This window comes from Mustela lutreola, chromosome 2 (assembly GCF_030435805.1).
Source record: "Mustela lutreola isolate mMusLut2 chromosome 2, mMusLut2.pri, whole genome shotgun sequence".
NCBI lineage: Eukaryota > Metazoa > Chordata > Mammalia > Carnivora > Mustelidae > Mustela > Mustela lutreola.
The window spans coordinates 58,569,124-58,591,485 of record NC_081291.1 but is presented as its reverse complement, the minus strand read 5'-3'; the positions used below and the strand labels follow the sequence as shown (position 1 = coordinate 58,591,485).

Here is a 22,362-nt window from a genome sequence, read left to right as displayed (position 1 = left end):
GAAGAAGCTAGACTCAGAGGCTACCTACTCCCTTGTTCTATATATATTTTATTCTGGGAAAGGCAAGTCTTACAGGGACAGGAACATAGATCAGTGGCTTCCAGGATTTAAAGGAATGGGACGGTTTGATCCCAAAGGGGTTACTCGGAGGGTTGTGGAACTCTTTTGTATCTTGACTGTAGGGGTGGTTATGAGCCGGCATTTGCCAAAGTTCATAGAACCATCTGCCAAAAAGAGTGAATTTTCCCGTTGCCGCAATCCAGGTTAAGAGAAGACAGCTTCAGCCAAGTGCTAACAGGTGGTTGGATTCTGGCATCAAAGCAGCAGGATGCTTTCATGAATTGGATATAGGCTATGAAAGGAAGCGAGAACTCATGGGTTGAGCCAGGGTTTGCTGCCCGAGCACCTGGGAGGAGGTTAGTCTTCACAAATTGAGATGGGCTGCTGGTGGGATGGGGAGAAGCAGAGGATGAGACAGTTCGTTCCCTACATTCAGTTTGAGGTATCTGTTAGACATTCAGGTTGCATATATAAGCTCTACATTTGAGAGTTGATGGCTCTTAGAGTCATGGCTGGTTCAACTGATTTGGATCACCAGGGAGTGAGTGCACAGAGAGGAAATAAGAGGACTGAGCTCTAGGGACTTCCCGGGTCCATCTTCTGGGATATGCTATGTGTATGCCTTGCAGGGCTGTTCTATACGGTTAAGCAAAGATAGAGAGGGCGTGCCTTTCTCATAGGAGTAAACATATTATACATATGGGTGTGTACCTTGCTTGTTTTTCAGTTACCAATATGTCTTAGACATGGTTCCCAAGTGGTACAGAAATACTGCTTTTCTTCTTTTTGAGGGCTGCATGATATTCCATTCTGTGGACATGCCATAATCTCTCTCTCTCTCTCTTCCTGTTTAACATTTGTACTATGGGGCTCCTGGGTGGCTCAGTGGGTTAATCCTCTGCCTTCAGCTCAGGTCATGATCTCAGGGTCCTGGGATCGAGCCCCACATCAGGCTCTCTGCTCAGGAGGGAGCCTGCTTCCCCCTCTCTCTCTGCCTGCCTCCCTGCCTACTTGTGATCTCTCTCTGTTAAATAAAGAAATTTTAAAAATCTTTAAAAAAATAAAATTTTTACTATGGGGGCTCTTGGATGGCTCAGCCAATTAAGTGTCTGTCTCCAGCTCAGGTCATGATCCTGGAGTCCTGGGATGGAGCCCCATGTTGGGTTCCCTGTTCAGCAGGGAGACTGCTTCTGTCCCTCCCCCTGCTCCTTCTCTCCCCACCTCCTCTCTCTAATAAATGAATAAACAAAATCTTTTAAAAATAAATAAAATTTTTACTATGGAAAATTTCAAACGTATACAAAAACTAGACAGAAAAATAGAATGAATTCTCTCCCCACTCTGACCCATTACCCAACTTCAACTGTGATCAACTTGTGGCTAATTTTATTTCATCTGGACCACAATACGCTCTCTTTCTTCCAAATTATTGTTTCTTGGTAATTTGTTATTTTGATGTAATTGCAAACTTACCATAACATTTTTTTTTTTTTTTTTTTTTTTTTTTAGTATATGTGTTTCAAGGTGAGCACCATAACATCTATTTTTAAGGATATTTCAATTGTGGATAATAATTTACTGCTGTAAACAGTATAGTAAAGAAATACTACAACATGCCTATTCACAAAGAACACATTCCTGGGTGCCCCAACAGACAAAGTTTGGGAACTGAAATGCTTTCAGAGCATCTCTCTTAAGAAATGGGTCCTGAGCACCGAACACAAATCCCAGCATTGCTAAGATCCTTTTTTTGGGAAAGTCTCCTGGCCTTGGCCTCTACATTTTTGTTGTGTGTTTTTTTAAAAAAGAATTATTTATTTATTTATTTGAGAGAGTGAGAGACAGGGAACGAGCAGGAGGGACAGAGGGAGTGGGAAAGAGAATCTGAAGCTGATTCCACGCTGACCATAGAGCCCAGTGAGGGGCTGGATCTCATGAACCTGAGATCGTGACCTGAGCTGAAATTAGGAGTCAGATGCTTCACCAACTGCTCCACCCAGTGCCCATGCCTTTCCATTTCTGGCCCCAATTCCAGTATGTGGGTTTTCCCACACCACCAAGCAATTGTCTGACACCAGCTGGGTGTTGTTAAAAGACAGAAACTTAGACATATTAGCAATTTATAAGAGTTTGAGCAAAAATTGTTTAGAAGAAGGCAGCACCCTATCTAGAAGATAGAAAAAAGCACCGAGGAGCTGTATGAAAGACTTATATAGGCAAAAGGGAGCAGGAACAAGGAAGTCATACTAGGCGAAAAAGTGGTTGGTTATCACAAGGTTGCTAAAGTCACTTTCCTTTAAGAGATGATGAGGATCTAGTAAGCTGATTACCTAACTAGTGCTGATCAGGTGATGTCTCATTGACTGGTTTAAGATTCCACTTCTGGGAGAGCTGAAATTGTAATGAAGTTATTAGCTCTCAGCAAATTGACATAGGGCTTTACATAAGTGACTCCATTTTGGGCCAGTTGTCTTCCTTTTACTTGTGTTGTTGGGGTTCAGGGCAGGCTGCCCCCAATTATGCCGGTTTGACTTTTGGATTATTTTGAATTAAAGTTCCTTAAGAAACAGTGCAACAAGGACATCATGATCCTCTTTTATCTCCCTGAAAGCAAGAAATAAATTTCCCATGTGAAGGGTACCTGGGCAGAAGACATCCTTATCACCAGAGATAGGGAACTGAGGGTCCATAATGCTGTATATATAAACCTTGCTTACTCCTTCACTACTTTGCTACCCCAAGCCCCAACTTATTTCTCTTGTCAATTCTTCACAGATTTACTATTTCTTTATCTAAAAGGTAAAAAAAGCTGCCTGCTTTGGTTACTTCTTTGAGTCTTATATTTTTATGAGTTCTCATATGTACAACACTAAATTTGCTTAGTTAGCCTGTGACTCCCTCTTATGTCAATTCAATGATTAGGCCAGCCACAGAGCCTAGGAAGGAGGAAGGGAAAAGTTTTTCCTCCCCTATAGTGTCCTACAACTCAACTCAATTCTGTCACTATTTACCTGGAGATCAGTTCCACATGTTAAGGGTTCAGCCCTATGAGACTGCCTCCACCCCTTCAGAACCCAACAGGAAACTCAGGTTGTCACCTGTGCTTCTGAGAACCAGCTAGCTATAGATGGGATGTTCCAATGACCCTCTCCTCAGCTTCAGTTAATTTGCTACAGCAGCTAACAGAACTCAGAGAAACAACTTAATGGATTGCAAGTTCAGTACAAGAGGATTTAATCCGGGAACAGCCAGGTGGAAGAGATGCATAGGTCAAGGTATGTGGGAAGGGACATGGAGCTTCCATGCCTTATTCGAGCTACTTACTTTCCTTGAGCATCCAAGCTCTCTGCTGAACGCTGTCCTTTTGGGTTTTTAGGGAGGCTTCATGACCCAGGCATGATTGAATAAGTCATTGGCCACTGACGATTGATTGATTGACTCTCCAGTTCCTCTCTTCTACCTTCTCCAAAGGTTAGGGAGTAGGACTGAGAGAGTTCCAACTCTAATCACTCAGTGGGCTCCCCTGGTGGCCAGCCCCCAATCTTAGGTGCTTTCCAAAAGTCACCTCAGGAACATAACAAAAGATGTCTTTCTCACTGTCATCACGGGAAATTCCAAGGGTTTTTGGAGTTCTGTGTCAGGAGCAGGAGTAAGACCAAATAAATATTTCCTACTATAAATCACAATATCACAGCCCATGACTGCCTCTCCAGAGCTTTTGCCTGTGACATTTTAGAAGACCATAGTTTCAGACTAAAACCGTACTTTACTTGGAAAGACATTTTCAGAGTAAGCTTACCATACAGTGTCTTCTCTTTCTGTACTGCTATTTTGTGTGTAAGCACCTAGCAGTAACTTTTCCACAGGTGAGTGCCATGTGCCTGACAAACAGAAGTGGCCCTTCTCTAAACCCCTGCCCTAAATCTTCACCTGTGTTGTGTGTGTGTCTCCTAGAGCGGCATTGCATGGTGTTAGCTATTCCAACACATGTCTTCCTCTTCTCTGGGATGCATGGGGGATTGAACAAACCGTGTCTGCTTCTCTCAGGGACTCTGTTGCTATTATAGGGCCTGTACCCCAGGAGGCATCAGGGAGCAGTTACTGCTGAGTATGACTATACCCTGCTCATCATAGAGGGCAAACTGGCCGCCAGGCAGAACTGAATGGATTTTGTGCTTGGCTACCTTAGTGTTTAAATGAAAAGCTAAATTAGTGGCTGACATGTAAAAGATTGCATATAGAAATTTCATATAGAAACACTCTCTTCTCTTGAAAAATGGGAAGATGGGCCATGTTGGGCTAGCGTTCTTGCCATTCCTACCCTGTATCAGTTGGCTGGAACTGAGCCGTGGCTTCCTCAAGGCAGGATACTGTTCTGATCTCCAGCCTCCATACTCAAGGGCATCTTAAGCCCTGCCAATCTCTCTTCTTGAGTCATCAGCCTAGCCAGTGAAGACCCCTGTTGGTGACCCCTGACTGTCGGCTGTGGCTGACAAACCTTTTTAGTGGCTCCAGACACTTCAATAATTGTGTGAGAGTCCTGTACCCTCTCCAGTAGGAGCACATAGCATAGCATTTTACATACTATGAGGGGCTCTGCAGCCCCTCCCGAGGCCAGGCTGCAGACTTGCAGGGCCAGAACTCTAGGGTCAGAGATGACATCTTTTTCTGCCACCTTCCAACAGTCTTTTGCAGAATCCCCCGACTGGCTCCTGCTCCACATTCCAGCCTCAGCTCCGTCAGCTACTGGAGACAGGCCTTCCCAGGCCATTCATTGTAAATTAGCTGTCCTCCCTTCTCTTGGCGCGCTAGTCCTTTGAAACTCTGCTTTAATTTTGCCTGGAAGTCTTCTTCCTCTCTGAAATGGTCTGGTTCAGACGTTAGTTCACCGGTTTACTGTCTGACCTCCGCCCCGCCCCAATACAGTGTAACGCGGAGAGAGCACCGTCTGTATCCCAGTGCCCTGAATAAGTAGGCACGTAATAACAGCCTGTCGATTGAATGGATGGACGGACGGATCCCCCCCACCCTGCCCCCTGCCCCCCGCCCCGTTCTCAATTTCCTTGAGGCATCAGGTGGCAGGAGCCAGGTGAGACAACAGCCCCACGGCCGGTGACCTCGGCCAAGTTCTGCCCCTGGAGCCCCCTCCTGCTGCGCGGTACCAGGCAGCGCCCGCGGGCGGCGAGAGGGCGGAAGCTTCGGGGCCGGAACGGGCCTGCCCGGCGCGCGGGTTGCGGGGGGGCGGCTTAATCAGCCGGACCGCAGCGGCGGCCGCTGGAGGGGAGGGCCCGCGGGCGGCGGCGGCGGCGGCGGCATGGCAGGTCGGCGGGTGAACGTGAACGTGGGCGTGCTGGGCCACATCGACAGCGGCAAGACGGCGCTGGCGCGGGCGCTGAGCACCACGGCTTCCACCGCCGCCTTCGACAAGCAGCCGCAGAGTCGCGAGCGCGGCATCACGCTCGACCTGGGCTTCTCGTGCTTCTCGGTACCGCTGCCCGCGCGCCTGCGGGCGGCGCTGCCCGCGTCCGCCGCGGCGTCCGGAGCCGAGCCCGAGCCCGGCGAGCCGCAGCTTCAGGTCACGCTGGTCGATTGTCCCGGGCACGCCTCCCTCATCCGGACCATCATTGGCGGTGAGCGCGGGCCGGGGCGGGAGCCGGGCTCGGGGACGCTGGGCGGAGCGGCCGGGCCCCGTGTTCGAGCTCGCCCGAGCCGCTGCCGGGGAACGGGGACCGTCTCACCTCCCGGCAGGGCCCCGCCCAGGGCGCGAGAGGTGGACGGGGCTCGCCCGAGGCCCCGCCGGCAAGCGATCGGGGGTTCTGGGACCCGAACTCGCGACCGGCTGACGTGGAAGCGCTTCCCACCCAGCACAACCGCGCAGGAAGGTGCTTCCCTAAAGTGTTGGGTTTATGGTTTTTGGTTTTTGTTTTCAAGAGGAGTTTGTAGTACACGAACAAGTCAGAAACCCCCAAAAGACTGCCGAAAGGGTCTATGTGAAAAGTGCGAACAAAAGAAGTCTGCACTCATCCGTTCTTTGGTCTCCTGGTTCCCATTTCTAGTCAACCACCGTCAGCCGCTGCCCCAGTTCCTTGTGTCATTTCGGAAAAACTCCACGTAAAGACAAGCATACCCGCTGTTCGTAAACCCCCTCTTCTCTCTCTTCACAAAACGGTAACGCTGTCTACACTTAGTCAACACCAAGGGCTCCGTATCTGCACACAAAAAGCTATATTATTATTATTTCTTAGAGAGGGAGAGAGAAACCTAAGCAGGCTCCACGCCCAGCACAGAGTCCTAGTGGCGCTCCATCTCCGGACCCTGAGATCATGAGCTGAGCAGAAATCGAGTCTTAGCGGACTGAGGCACCCAGGCGCCCCCAAAGCTGTATTATTATTATTATTTTAAAAGATTTTATTTATTTATTTGCCACAGAGAGAGAGAGCGAGCGAGAGCACGCACAGGCAGGCAGAGTGGCAGCAGAGGCAGAGGGAGAAGCAGGTTCCCCACCGAGCAAGGAGCCCGATGTGGGACTCGATCCAAGGATGCCGGGATCATGACCTGAGCAGAAGGCAGCCACTTAACCAACTGAGCCACCCAGGCGTCCCTAAAAGCTGTATTATTTTTAAGGGTCATATAAAAGCCCATCGTACAGCTGTGCCAACGTTTTCTTAACTAACTCTTAATGATAGACACTTAAACGTCATTTTCAGTTTTTGCTAATGATGCTTCAGTGAATTTTCTAGAACAAGACTGGTGGGGGTGCTGATCTGGCTGTAGGATATGCTGCTGGAACCCATCTGGCTTGGGCAAAGAGCACATGAATTTTCAGTCATGAGAGGTACTGCCAAAATGCCCTTCAAAAATGTTCCATTTAATCAATTTTTTAATTATAAGGTAATACATGGATAGGTTCTGCTTGTGAGGAAATAGAACTTTTCAGATTAGGTAAAAGTCCTGTAATGGCCCCTCTTTCTCCAGAGGAAGCCACTATTATACCTTTGTGGATTACTTTTCTGGGTATGTTTTTACTGCAATTAAATCTGTGGACAGGGCTTTAAAACATGCTCTGTTTTTAGAGGAAAATGATAAAATAATAGAAGCATCTGGTACAAAAAGGTAAACAGCTAAAAGAAGTCTCTTCTTCACTGCTGACCCAAGTATTTGGTTACTTTCCTGTTTTCCACTGCCTTGTCTTTCCTTCCAATCTTCTCTACACCTACAAGCACATACGGGAATATATATTGGGCAGATGGTTTTATTGGCTTGGTGGCAGATGGCCTCATTGGTCTTTGGGCATACTGGGTCCCAGCTGTAGTGATGAGTGTACTAAGTACTTTAATCTTTGTTACCTCCCGGCTGTTCGATGCTGCAGGCAGTCTGAGGTCACTTCCCCATTTTATAGTAGAGGAAGTGGAGGCTCATAGGAAGAGACCTGCTCAAGGTCACACAGTCTAAAGTCTTCTATTCAAGTTGTGTGTCAGTCATCAGATGAATGTTAAGGGTCATGTGATCCTCTCTACTCTTTTCCCCTTTTCTTAACAATTCTGTTTAGTCGAGTCCAGGTACATCTTCAGACATATACTCTGAGCCAGCCTGGGTTGGAGATGGAAGAGCCAGGTTAAAGTAAAATAAGAAGTCACTTTTAGGGTTTTTTGTTGTTTGTTTTTTTAGTAAAGAGTGTAGGTGAATAGTAAAGGGCATGCTTTTGAGTCAGACTGGGCAGGAGACCTAGCTTTTCCCTGTACTAACTGTGCTCTTTGAACCTGATTTTGGGCCTTCCAAACACTGGCAGATAGCAACCACACAGCTCTTTATTGGCTTTGCTTTTCTCCCATGTTTGCCACTTCCCCAGGTAGATTCTGCAAGGAATGCAGTGGTTACCATTTAATAGTTGAAGAAATTGGAATGTAGGGAGGCTGCGGGTAAGTGGCACACCAGGTACCCCTGGTCCCAAAGCTGGAGCTCTTTGCCATGCTTCCTCAAATCACTTTATACTTCCCCTGCTCCCCTTCTAATATATCCATGTATAGAGAAGCTCTTTGTAGGACAAAATGTTTCAGGTGCCAGCCTTATCCTATATAACCAAATTTTAATGACTCTAAGACTTGGCAGTTCCTTAGTTTAGACGGCAAAACTGTAAAAGAAAAGAAGAAGAATTTTTTCTCTTCTTGTAGGTACATCATGGCTCTTCTTTACTCTCATCTCCTGAGTGAGGAGACTTTCTGTACCTTTTTTTTTTTTTTTAAGATTTTATTTATTTATTTGATAGAGAGACACAGTGAGAGAAGGAGCACAAGCAAGGGGAGTGGGAGAGGGAGAAGCAGGCTTCCTCTGGAGCAGGGAGCCCCATGTGGACTTGGATCACCAGGACCCTGGAATCATGACCTGAGCCGAAGGCAGACGCTTAATAACTGAGTCAACCAGGCATCCCTTTCCTTACCTTCTTACAGGCATTAAAATGCAACCTGAACACAGTGGAATGGTGAGACCACGGCTGCCACTATCCTTCCTTCCATAGATCAGATTCTCACCCTTTTCAGAGAAATGAGAAAAAGTGAGGGAAAGCGTACCCACATTTGAGTACCTATTCTGGCCCACGTCTGTTGCTAAGAACTTGCATTTGTGCAACAGCCCCAAGTGGTGGGAGTGTTAGGCCTATTTTTCTGATAAAGGAGCTGAAGCTTGGAAAGTATAAAGTACCCTGGGCTGGTGTTTACCTAACTCTGCTTCCCCTAACCTGAATCTGGTTAACACCTTTAGTTCCCCTCGTGACTCATAGATCATAGATCCATAGTTGTCTTTGCTTTTTTGAGATTGCTCCAGAGGCCAAATCCCTGCCTCTGGCAGCTGGTCTGCTACAATGCTGGACCTTCTCAGGGACTGCCTGCCCTCCTCTTCCTGCTACTTCATTTCCGTACAGTAGGCCGAGAACTCTCATGTCAGCGCTCAGCTTCAACACTTCCCAGCAGCTCCTCTTTGTGCTTAAAATGCCAGCCTCTTCTCTGTGGGCTGCAGAACCCACGATTTGGCCTCCGTCTTCCTCTGAGCTCATCCCTTGCCCCTGACCTTCAGTCTCACTGCCCTCATTTTTACTCATTGAATGGGCTAGTTTTGCACCTATTGTTCCCTCTCTTTGGTACATCCAGCTCCTCATTCATATCTCAGGTCGAGTGTCCTGTCAAGAGGGCTCTTCTGAGCTGCCCAGCCAAAGTATCCTCAACTCTCTGCCCCACGTGCTTTCTCATGTCTCTATTTTACTGCCTTACAACCCTTTTCACTATCTGATAACTCTCTATGTGTTTCCTTGTTGACTGTCTCTGTCCTCCATGAGAGCAGAGTAGGAATCATGACTGGCTTATTCTCAGCGTTTGGGCCAGAGCCAGGTGTGTGGTAGGCATGTGGTAAGTCTGAATGGGGGAAGCTGTGTCCCACTTCCTGGGCTGGATGGTAAAAGTGAGCAAAGAACATTCTTCATGGGTTAGTGGACAGAAAGCAATCAGCATGGGGCCTGGCTTATAATCGGTACATTATGCATGTTTCTTATTTCCCTCTAGGAGCTAAAGGCACTAGGGAGAGGGCGCTGTCCAATGTGCCCAGTGACCTATCAGAGCTTTTAGCATACAGGACAAAAGCAGGAATAACTCAACTTTGCTGGGCAGTGGGATATAGGACATGATGGGTGGAAAGAAGAGCTTTCCTGGTGGAGGAAATGGTGGAGGAGCCAGGGCTCCGTGGCTTAAACCTGCCTTTTTGTCCTTCGGAGTTGGAGGTAATGGCCAGCATTTAGTTGTGGCTAGAAATCAGCATGGCATGTGGGGAGGTGTGATGAAGATAAAGGTAGAAGGGTTGGTGGGCCAGAGCCTCTAGAGTGCTGAGTGTTGTTGAACTTAGATTAGGTTAGGCCCTTAGCATAGATTTCTTTCTTTTTTTCGTTTTTTTTAAAAGATTTAATTTATTTGACAGAGATCACAAGTAGGCAGAGAGGCAGGCAGTGGGCGGGGCAGAGGGAGCAGAGAGCTGAGCTGAGCAGAGAGCCCAGTGTGAGGCTCCATCCCAGGACCCTGAGATCATGACCTGAGCCGAAGGCAGAGGCTTACCCACTGAGCCACCCAGGCACTGCACCTTAGCATAGCTTTCTTCTAAGGGCCTTGGCAGCGTTTTAAAACAGGGTTGTGACAAGATCAGGCCTGAGCTTTAGGATGATGCAAGAGTCCCAGGCAGGCAATGCACCTGTACTTGGAATTGCTGGAAGACTGGGGTCTTGTTAGAATTCCTGGCTCGTTGTGAGTGATTTAGACCCCTTGCTGAATACATTAGCTCTAGTACAAGGAAATGAGAATGATTGTCTCAGTTCTATGATGATATCTCTGAAGTTTAATATATCTTATATTAAAGCCAGTTCTCATTGATTCTCTTGCTACCCGCCCCCCCGCCCCCCCCCCCCCCCCCCCGCAAAGTATTTTCGCTACCCAAAGATTCCTTTCTTAGCTTAGAGAAAATTGGGCTTTATCTGCTTGATCCATGTGGCCATAGATAAAACTCCATGGTACCAGGGGGAGGTTAATAGTGACAGTAGTACTTAGCTTTTATTTAGTGCTGCCCTTAAGCTGTTTTTTCCCCCATTTAACACTCAAAGCAATCTGGTGAAGTAAGAGGTGATATTCCCATTTTACAGGTGAAAAAGCAGGCTCAGAGAGGTCAGGTGGGGAGCACAGTTCCTAAGTGTCAGGGTTGGGTTTGAACCTGTGTTGATCTGACCACACAGCTCTTACTCAGGCATTCTCAATGGGAATGAAAAAGTGTATCCGTCCACTCAGGCCCCCTATAGTAGTGTTTCAGGGCAGTATTTTTCTCTAATCCATTTTGGAGTATAAATCTTTCAGGGCTAGAACTTCAAAAAGATTCAGTAATGTATGTTTTAAAGACTTGGGTGGGGGTGAGGGACTTGGACCCATCCTCAATCTAACTCTGGCAGGAAAGAGGAGAGCTGAAAAATGCTGGTATCTTGGCTTGGCAATTTATAGTCCTCTTGTGGCTGCTAGGATTAACAGTGTATTGTCTCCTGGTCTTTTGTTCCAGTTGTTAATGAACAACAGCTCTTCTGCCACGACTTGTACTTGTCGCCCTGATCCCTTCCCTCCTCTGCCCACCATTTAAGTGGTGCTTCCTGCCTGGCTCGGACCCTCTGGGTCCCTGGGTCTTTCCCTAGCTGGAGCTGATGAGAGCTGCCACAGCTGCCACAGCCTTGTAAGTCTGACTTGGTTACTCTCTTTGGAGGGAAAACATTCAGCAAACCCCCGAGGATATTTGTCTCTGCAGCCCCGGAGGAGACCCTCTTTGTAAAACTTAAGCTACTTTGCCTTCTCTGTTTTTCCAGCTCTCTGCGCTCTTGGTGCCGATGCAGAGAAAGCGCTTGTCCCTTTGGCTTGTTTTATTAAATCAAGCAGATTTTATACATTCCCCTTTAGGCACCTGCACATAATGCCCAGAGAGCAGTGCAGTAGCCACAGAAGCTGAGACAGCAAGGGGCCTGGCGGTGCACGGAATTTGGGCATTATGCTAGTGTAAAACCAGCCAGCCACACAAAAATCCCGATTTTGGTTTTCTTTACCTCTAGTCTTTTTATGAATCTGCGCAGCAATACATTGTTATGGTATCATGTTCATATATATGTGCCCTAAAATATTGGGACGTATTTAAAGGAGTTGATATAACTGGAAATGCTTCTTTAACCTAAACTTCTTTAGCTCCTAGAATCTTCCAGGCCTTGCTTCCATGTATCTTCATGCTCACTCAGGGAGCGCTGCCTTTGATTTTTTCTTCTTTGTTAAAAGGTGATCTTACTGTAACAGAAGATTCTTGTCTGCGATGCCATTTCTGGGATGCCCTCAACCCCTGAGTGAAGTGGACCCTGACGCTGGTGTCTCTTGTGTTAATGTGCTGACAGCCTCTCTATGTCCAGTAGGAAGTTGGCTGCACGCAGAGTCCAGTGTGCCTGTTTTCAAATACAGGTTTTTCTGTTTTGTCTGCTACCTTATCACTCTCTGACCCCTCCCTATCTCCTTCCAAGTTGGAGTGCCTTTTGCTGTCTCTAGGAGACTCTCAAGTTGAGCTTTGTCTGTAGCCGTGCGCCTGGCGCTGGGTGGCAGGTGACTTTGCTTTGGTCTGGGTGACAGTGTGGAGGTAACATAACATTGGAGATGCAGCTTGAGTTTAAATTAATGCAGAATATTCGAGCAGGAACCAACAGGAAAGAAAAATGGAAACAGGTAGTCATATTTCATTCTGTGGGGTACATTTTTCTTCTCATGGGGCTTGCCCTTGAGAACAAAACATATCAAATGTTAAATCAAAGAATATTTTTGTAGTCATGCTAGGAATAGAAAATAATGCAAAGACTTTGCCTTCTGGAGGCAAATATTTTGCTGGAAGGTTATAATCAAAGTCAGAAGGAAATCATAGCCATAGCTTTTGGTAAAGCTGTAATCATTTAAAATTAATTGCTTTTAAGCTTTTTACTTAGCATCTCCTTTGTTTTCTATCTTCTTTGTCTCCTGGGTTTTTCTTCAAAAATCACTTCATCCAGGTTGGAATAAGATTTGGGCAGGCATCCCAGGAAACAACCCGTAAATTAATCCCTGAGACATATTCCCTGCTCAGTCATTTTTTTTGTTGTTGGCTAGAGTCTCGGCCAGGCTAGGAGTGAGGCTCCCTTGTCTTGGAGCGTGGGTCTGTTCCCTTTGACCAGGAGGCCTTTCAACTTGTGCTCAAGGTGACAGTGTCTGTAGCTTTGGTGCCTGGGTGATCTGGCAGCCTGCATCCTGGTGAGGTGGAGTCTGACATTTCTGAGATGGCCTCAGGAATGGGGCCACCTCAGGGTGGGGCGAGGAGCAGGAATGAACCCTCAGGGTCAGATGGCATCTTGTGTCTCCCCTGCTCTGCTGCAGTGGCTGGCTTCCCCTTATTCAAGTATTCCCTTTAGTCTGGAAGTATCTAAGGGACAGAGACAACATCTGAATTATGTCAGTAGCTCTAGGGCCAATCCAGGACCTAGCACATAGTAGATACCCAGTAATGCCTGTAAACATTTTTATTGAGATATAATTCACATACCATAAAATGAACCCATTTCAAGTGTATACTTTGGTGGTGTTCAGTATGTTCCCAGAGTTGCTGCATAGAGCCTTTGCCATAATCCAAGTTGAGAATATTTTCATCATTACAAAAAGAAATCCCAGGGTGCCTGGGTGGCTCAGTGGGTTAAGCCTCTGTCTTTGGCTCATGTCATGATCTCAGGGTCCTGGGATCGAGCCCCGCATCGGACTCTCTGCTCAGCAGAGAGCCTGCTTTCCCCCCCTCTCTCTGCCTGCCTCTTTGCCTACTTGTGTTCTCTGTCAAATAAATAAATAAATAAAATCTTAAAAAAAATAACAAAAAGAAATCCCAGACTTATTAGTAGTCACTCTCCGTTCTTTCCTCCCCTAGGCCCATGCAGCCACTGATTTACTTCATGTGCACAGATTTGTGTTTACTGGACATTTAATAAAAATGGAATCATCCAGCATGTGGCCTTTTGCATCTGGCTTCTTTTGATTGGTGTGATATTTTCAAGGTTTTCCATGTTGTAGCATGGAGTAGATACACGTCATCCCTTTTTTAGAGAAATTTTTAAAAAATTTATTTTTAATTCTGGTAAAGTAAATATTACATAAAATTTGCCATCTAACCATTTTTTTTAAGGGGTGGAGAGAGAGAAATGGAGAGAGAAAGGAGCAGGGAGGAGTAGAGGGAGAGGGAGAGAGAGAATCTCAAGCGGACTATGCTCAGCAGGAAGCCCATCACGGAGCTCGTTCCCACCACCCTGACTGAGGTCATGACCTGAGCTGAAATCAAGAGTCGGATGCTTAACTGACTGAGCCTTTTGTGCGTTCCAACTGTTTAACCATTTTTAAGTTTACAGTCCAGTGACATCCATCTCCAGAACTCTTGATCTTAAAAAACTGAAACTTTAGGGGCACCTGGGTGGCTCAGTCGGTTAAGTGTCAGCCTTTGGCTCAGGTCACGATCCCTGGGGTCCTGGGATCGAGCCCCGCATTGGGCTCCTTGCTCCACAGGGAGCCTGCTTCTCCTGCTTCCCCTGCTTGTGCGTATGTGTGCACTCTCTCTGTTAAATAAGTTAAAATCTTAAAAAACAAAACAAAACAAAACAAACAAACCCAAACTGAAACTCTGTAGTCATTGAACAGTGACTTTCCCTTCCACCTCCCAGCTGCATTCATCCCTTTGTATAGCTGAGTAGTACTCCAGTATGTGTGTATACTGTTTTTTAACCTGCTCATCTTCTGAAGGACATTTGGATGGTTTCCACTTCTTGGTGATTATGCCCAATCCTGCCGTGAGCATTTGTGTACAAATCTTTGTGTGGACATATGTTTTTATTCCTTGGCATATACCTAGGAATGGAATTACTGGGTCACAGGGTAGCTGCTTCTACTTTTCTACATATATTGTATACTCTGTTTGGATGTGAGGGCAGATACAGACGTGCCTGTCTTCAGGGAACTCAATGGTCCGGAGGACCAGGGAGGAGCAGGAGGCAGTGCCAACAGCCAGTTAAGACGGAGAGTCATAAGGGCTTCATAAAGAGGAGCTTAGGATATGAGTGCCTCTGCCTGGGACAGGCAGGAAGGGCATCCCTCAGGAGGGGACCCTGGGCAGGGCCTGGAAGGATGACCTAGAGGTTTCCAGGCAGAGGACAAGAGAGGGCAGAGCAGACCCAGGGTGCAGCCTGAGCAGTCGGAGGTGTGAGAGCAGATCTGGCTCAAGAAGCGGGCGGTCAGTCAGTGGGAGAAGTGGGAGGAGGTAAGGCCAGGGCGTAGGGGTCATGGGCAAGTTAGGAGGAGGGGCTGTCTTGTCAGAGCTTTGAAGGATGGCTGAGATTTTCCCAGTGGGAATAGGAGAGGCTTTCCTGCTGGAGGACTCAGAGTGAACAGGGACATAGGGGCAAAGGAAGGGCTAGAGTGTGGAGCTCACAGGAGGCAGCAGGGTATGAGGCTGAGCTGCAGAGACCCTGGGGCCCCAGAGCTCAGGAGCTTGGAGAGCCTGTAGTTGGAGGCAGGTGGATGGTTTTTAAGCTGGGAGATCCTGCCAGCTTTTGAAGAGTCGGAAGAGAGGGCTTGTGCCAAGTGGTCTGGGGCCATGCATCCCTCTCCTTATTCTGACCGAGGGTTACAGAGCCAGCTGAAGAGGGAGGGAGAGCGACCACAGACAGAATGGACACTGTTAGGAGGGACAGTGTGGCTCTGGGGGTGCAGACATGGCAGTGCAAAGTGGGGGCTGAGGCATGTCTGCCTCTCACAGGGAGAGGGGGGGAATGGACACTTTGGGAACCTCTGCTGTCTTGCTGGCCACAGTTCCAGGCCCTTTATTATCTCACTCCACCCTGCCAGCCAGGGGTAGGAGTTTCCCTCTCCATTGTGCAGCCCACACAGGAGAGAGTCCAGAGGTCAGTAACTGGCTCAGCGGGGGTCTAATCCAATTTGATTTCAGAAAATCTGGATTGCTGGGAAGCTGCTCTCAGACCTTAGCTCATGCCTTCTTTGGTAGGAACTATGGCTCCTGAGGAGCGGTTTATATACAAGTCAATTTGTCAAAAATAGAGACTTCAGCTTCCATTCTCGCCTGGATTATTTGAGTTTTGTTTTTTTGTTAATTGGGTCTTTTTTTCCTTGTGCTGTGAGATTAGGCTCCTGCTGCTTTGAAGTGGCCTTGGCTGGGTGGGGAGGGAGTGGGAAGGACTTAGTTAATGTGGTGATCCTCTCTTGGCAGGAGAAGAAACAAGTTTTGCTGTTAAGAGAGAAGTTGACTTTCCCCCTTTCCCTATCTCCTGTGTTGTGATGATGCCTCTCTTGTCTTGGGGCCTTCAGGAAGACTAAAATAATTTCCTTTGTCTCTAACCTATTTCCTGAGGATATTTATTTGGTGGCATACACAGGTGTTACCTAAAGATAAACCTGACTTTTTTCTTTTAAAATTAGTGCTTGGAATTCCTAGCATTGACCTGCGTGGCCTCAGGAACCTGCCCTAGCTGGCCTCCCAGCTTCATCCTTTATTGTAGATTTATTTGGGTTGCTTAAAGCTCAGGGAGGGTCAGTGGCTTGTCCTTGGTCATCTGACACAGGGACTAGAGCTCTGCCTTCCCAGTTCCATTGCAGTATGGCACTTAAAAAAATAGCTCTGCTTGTGGTCATTTCTAGGTGATTTTCAGGGCCTTATGCCATAAGCACCAAAGACGCTTGCGTGTGTGCACACGCGTGTTTGCTCAGTGTTCCTTAGTCTCTGAAATGATGATGACCCAGGGCATGTTCAGAGATATTCCTCAGAACTTATGCTCTAGAGAAAAAAAGACTACAGAAGAAGACCTCTATTTCTTGAGCATTTGCACAGACAAGTAGGTAGAAAGACCAGGAAGGGAAGCTGGTGTTCACCAGCACAGACCTTGTTCCCATCAGCCATCAGCGTGGCTAGGAGAGGCCTGATGGACACTTTGACTGCGAGGGCCAGTTTTTCAGAAATCTCTGCAGGGCATTGCTCAGCACTGTCCAACAGAGGGGATGTGATGATGGGAACATTCAGCTTGGTGGCTGTGGGCACGTGAGGCCAATGAGTACTTGCGCTGTGGCTAGTGCAACTGAGCAACTGGACGTCTTAATTAAATTTCATTGGAAAGTTCTAGACCTGTGGATCCATCTGCTTATTGGGCCGGTTTCCTCATCAGTGAATATCACAGGCCTCAGACCCCACATCTTCAAGACCTCCCTCTTCACTTCCTTACCTTCCTGGGGAATGATACCTCCACTCTCCTAAAGCATGACCTTTTCTTTTCCTCTCTTTTCTCTCTCCCTCCCTTCCATCTTTCCTTCTTCCCTTCCTTTTTTCTCTTCTTTCTTTCTTTTAAAGATTTACTTATTTATTTTAGAGAGAATGTAAGTGGAGGGAGGGGCAGAGAGTATCCCAAGCGGACTCTAAGCTGAGCATGGAACCCCGTGTGGGCCGGGGCAGGGGGGCGGTGGTGATCCCATGACCCTGAGATCATGACCTGACCCAAAACTGAGAGTCAGATGCTTAACTGACTGAGCCACATAGGTGCCTCAGGGTATGACCTTTGAAATGATCCTCAATGTGTCCTCCTTCATATGAGTTGGTGACCAAGTCTTGTCCCTCCTGCATGTCCTCTTACCTGTGTGTCCTCACCATCACTGCAGCTGCTCCCTTAGGACAGGCCTCCATTGGTGCCCAGCTGGATGAGTACAGTGTTCCTTCACAGTCTCTCTGATTCCAGCCCCCCCCCCCCGCCTTAAAACTATCCTCCCCTCTGTAGCCAAGAACTCTTTCTAAATTGCTAATGTAGCTATTTTACCTCCCTGTTTTAAAAGTCTTGCGTTGCCCTCAGTTGGCAGAAAGGCCAAATTCCTCAGCATGTCTGGTATCAGCCCTTCATGATGGCTCTGTGTCTCTTTGTCTCTCTTTGTCTCTCTCAGGACTCCTGGCTTAATGAACTACTTGCAGGTCTCTGGACAGATCACATTCTCTTGATGGCTGTGTCATCAGGCAACATGCCCTTCTCAGGGAAACCTCAGTGTTGGCTTTCCCCAGCCTGAGTTAGGTGACCCTTATTCCAGGGCCTCTGACATCCTATATATACCCTAGAATCTCATTTTCTCCCCATTGGTTGTCATTTTCTGTTTACCGGGTTATGTTTTCCACTGGACTTGATCCCCTTTGAGGGCAGGAGCCTGTTATCATTCACCTCTGTGTGCAGGGGTCCAGGACCTGGCCTGGCCCCGAGTCAGCCTTTGGTGCATGCAGACATGAGTGAATGAACGAACGGCTGGATAAGGGTCATTTCCCACTGCCTGCAGCACTGACCCACCCTCTTGGGGGGCCTGGAACCAGTGGCCACACAGAGTTCACAGTGGAGGAAGCCTTCCTTGAGGTTAGACAAGTTCATCTTTCAGTGGAAATTCAGTCCTCGTATTTCATTTTCAGGCCACTTTGCGTAGCAAAGTAGTTTAACTCGGAGCAGATTTCTGCCGTGCTGATGGTTAATTTCATGGCCCACAGAGGGTCAGCACACTAATGCCGGGAACACGGTGACCTCAGTGCTGCTCACCGCACACGGTGAGGGCCCGGCAGCCCTGTTGTTTTAGAGGCAGTTTTCAAACATCCTTCAACGGGCTGATTTTGAGTTAACAGGGGTGACCTTTTCAAGACCATTTTTAAAAGCTGTAATATAGATCCCTCCCAGACCGTATATTTTCCTTTCTCTACACAGTTCAAAGGGGCTGGGTTGTCTCATAGGTTTTTGCCAGCAATCTTCAGCTTGACCCTGGTTGTTTAAATCTGCCGGAGGAAATTTGAACAAACTTGTACTTTGGTAATTCTTCTGCCTCTGTGAACCTTTAACCTTAAGGTTTCTTTCAGAGCCAGGGGCTGCATTGTCACCAGTCGTCCCTGCTGGGGCTTTCAAAGGGCATTGTCTAGTGCGTCTGTTTTCACTTTGCTACTGGAGTTCTTTTGAGGAAGAGTATTAATTCAGACCTGATTCTGAGACAGGACGAGGACTTTTAAACTTGCCCCAGAGCTTGGGGATGGGGAAATGAGCATAATGCAAGCCCGTGGCCTGCACCAGTGGTGTTCTGCAAGTAGGCTTCGAAGGTGAAGGGAGAGGAGGCCCTCCAGAGGTGCATTGGGTGCGTTCACTGTCCAGTGGGTGACCCTGGCTCTGCCTGGTCTGGCTTGACAATGTGACAGAAAGAGGATCCTCTCTCTGATGGTCAAGCTTTGGGCCCAGAATTCCTCCTAAATATATGCTTCCTGGAGCACCAGTTCTTATGAACCTGGGAGGGCAGATGTGAACTTAGGGTTCACATACTATTACAGAATACTTGAAGGATATGACACTTGCTGGGGAAAGAGAAGAGGGCTCCCTGGTGCAGGAGGGTAGGGACATCGTGGTGCTGTTCCCGCTGGCTGCCCTCAAGACTCCTGAGTCACCTTCAACAGATAGCTGATTTCACCATTTAGTTCTTCATGTGTTCTCTTGAGGGAAAGCCCAAAAGAAACCTGAAAATGTGCAACATCACAGTCCTAGGCCCCAGTGGCCTTCGGGAGCTGGTGTCTGGGCTGTTGCAGTGTCAGAGATCTGACGTTCCTGGTCTGTACCCAGGCAGCAACTGGTTTGTTCTGTCACCTACTCTTGCAGTAGGCTGGGGGCTGTCTGAGCACCTGGCCTGGTTCCTCAGCTTTCTTTCATTTCTTTTCTCAAGATTCTGGTGTCTTAGGGGGCCCCTCTCCATCAGATCAGACACTGTAGAAGAAAAGGTGTGTCATTCCATCGATCAGTTCATTCAGCAGGTCCAGAGCAATCTAGAGCTAGGAGTTGGGTTTGGTTTCCATTGGTGGCCAGGGAAGAAGGCTGAGCACCTGGGAGTGGGGGAGGCAGGTGCCACAGAAGTAAGCGGGATTGCGCAGCCCTGGACATTGGGATACTGCTGCGAAGAACAGCGCACAATGCCCAGAGACGGACAGGTGGATGTGCGGGGCCTCCTTTATCTGGAAGCTGGGGAAGGCCTTTCTGAGGAAGTTATGTTTGAACAAAAATCGGAAGGTTGGACAGGAGCCGTGGCAGCCCCTGGAGTGCTGGGAAGGAGTGGCACGCGTGAGGGTTTTGAGACAGGAGGAAGGTGGGGACTGTGGTACAAGTGAGCGGGTCACTCTGGCTGACTGTACAGAGCTGTTTTCCGCAGCAGACTCCCGGTGTGGGGCTGGCGTGTTGGATGAATGCGTATACTTGAGCCGCAGGCAGCCTCACCGTGGCTGGAGGATAAAGGATCTGCATGTATTGTCATTCTGAGATGAGGGCCAAGAGCAAGGAGGAGGAACACCACCAGCCTTCTGGAGGCGAATGGTCTCTGTGTGGCTGACCTTTGGCTTTTACCCCCCTTAAGAACTGTCCGTTTCTGGTGCCCCTCATTTTCTGACCATGGTAGAGGGAAGGGCTGAGGTGAGAATAGGAGTTGGCAGATAATCCTGGCATAAAGTGAACCAGTCTTCTCTCCTCTGTGCTTGTGTTTGGCCATTTCACATTGACTGCTTATGAACTACAAGCAGTAGTTGCTTATGAAGGTTAAGGATACATTCCTAAAGCACTAAACCAAGCACTGGACATCAGAAATGGTTAAGTGAAGTAGCTGAAGTCGCCAGTACCCAGCCCACCCTCTGAGACCTGGTCAAAGCCCATGGAACACATGCCCCTAAATCTTTATCTCCATTCCCTTTCCTTTGGGGTACCCGTTGGATTAAAGGTAATGCATTGGGGGCAGATTTTTGCCTTCTCTTTCTCCACCAGAAGTGAGTTAAGCAGGAGATCTGGCCCATCCTGGATTGTGTCTAGAAGGGTACAGGGGTGGTTTCAATATTTTGATGGTTTGTGGTTCAGAACTGAAACTGGAGACCCATTTAGAGAAGACCAGGATCTTTGCCTTGGAGGTTCCTGCCAAGGAGGCCTGGCCTGGCCCCAGACTTGAGTGGGTATTTTTCTTCCTTTGATTTTTCTCAAGTTGTTTAATAAGGGACAGTAGTTCATATCCTTTAAAGCTCTCTTGAGATGTCAATTTGGTCTTCTGGGGATAGCCATGTCGCCAGGTTGGAGGAGAATGTTTCCAGGTGACTCTAACAGGTTGGGGTTCATCAGAAAGAAGCAGACCATATCACTGAACCTCGGGGGAGTCCTTTGAGAAAGAGCAACCTGGGTTCTTCTTGCCTATTTTCCCCCTTCTGGAATCAAATGGAATCTCTTTGCCTAGCAGATAATTCCCAGATTTAAAAAAAAAAAAAAAAAAAAAAAAGCACTGTATACTTGTTATTGTAGATTCATTATCTGTTCCTAAAAGTTTTTAAAAGTATATAATGAGAAAACTTGTCACAGTAACCAATAGTTTCTTTTCGAGGAATGAATTTTTTCTAGGAAAGATAAGAGGCAGTTATTTTTGGTTTGATTTCTTCAGCTGAATCTTCCTCTCTTCCTCTTTATCTCAAAATCTGTCTCGGAAGGCAATCTGGGGACATTTTAGCAAGCGCCCTGGTAACAGATGTGTGTCATCCTTTTCCTGACACATCTCCAGGCCCGGAGAGGCAGCTGTACAGTTGCAAGCTGGCCACAGGGCGGTAGGTGGAACCCATCTCCACGCCAACTCCCGGACTGTTCGGTGCACAAGAGGGCAGTGTTTGCTTACGGTCCTGGATGGAGATGATCAGTGTGTAGGTTAGCAGGTCAACATAGTTAGAATGACCTCGGACTTTTTCAAGACAAAATAAACTGTAAGCCACAGCCATGATGGCTTCCCATAGATGCCTTTCAGCTCCTGACCCTTCCAAAAAATAGCTGCTTGCTATCTTTTCTTTCCCTAAAAAGAAAAATATTTTTACTTTCAGCGTTTATTTTTTATTTTTTTTTAATCAAACGAAAGTACAGTTTGCGGCCTTGTACCTACAATGGCAGAGGTTAAAGAGTGTTGCAAAAGCAAAACCACTGCTTTCTAATTAAAAACCATATGGAAAGGTTTTTGTTTGAAGCAAGAGGTCAAATGTATATTCTTCCCCTTTCACATCAGTGTAAAGATTATCTGACTTAACTTTGAAAACATTTGAAGATATGGGCTTCAGTTATCAACCTTTCTCTGCAAGTTCATGGTATTAACCAGAGCAAGGCATTTCCAGGAGAGAAAAAAGGTGATCTCCCTGCCTCTCGGGGGCACAATCTACTCTCTCAAATAGGCCACATCCGCTTTTGTATAAGGATTGACCTGCGTTCAACTCTCCCGTGCTCTTTGGTACAGGCTTTCAGGCCAGAAAGATGTGTATTAATGGGCAGCCCCTGTCCCTCTGGATTGCAGCCTGTGCCAGAGTTGGGGGCTCGCACCTCTTCTGTTCCCCCCAGCCTAGAACTGTGGGTCCTAGGTACCTGCCACAGGTTAACACCCGAAAAAGTTTAGTGTACAGCAACAGCGGCTGCCAGAGCCAGTGCCCTGAGGAAATGCCAGAGATGATGGCAGGCAGGATGGTGAGGTGGAAGGGACTGTGCATTCCAGTGGCAGTGCCCCTTCACCTCTATGAGCCCGTTTGTGCACCCGGAATGCAGGTGGTTATCTTGCTTGGGGCGGTTGTAGCTGAGAAATGGCCGTAAAGCTTGTGGCACGTAGTAGGGAGCAGTTACTGTGATGTTGATCCCTCTGGCTCTCACCC

General features: G+C 47.6%; 1 protein-coding gene across 3 annotated transcripts in view; it reads left to right on the top strand.

Annotated features, from left to right (window-relative positions):
- The first annotated feature begins 5,327 nt into the window (after window positions 1–5,327).
- EEFSEC (eukaryotic elongation factor, selenocysteine-tRNA specific) overlaps window positions 5,328–22,362 on the top strand; it is a 248,222-nt gene continuing 231,187 nt past the window's right edge. For all 3 annotated transcript variants that reach the window (XM_059161905.1, XM_059161904.1, XM_059161907.1), the window contains exon 1: window positions 5,328–5,690. In XM_059161905.1, coding sequence (XP_059017888.1) covers window positions 5,375–5,690 — 316 coding nt within the window. In that variant the 5' untranslated portion in view covers window positions 5,328–5,374. The remainder of the gene's footprint in view (window positions 5,691–22,362) is intronic.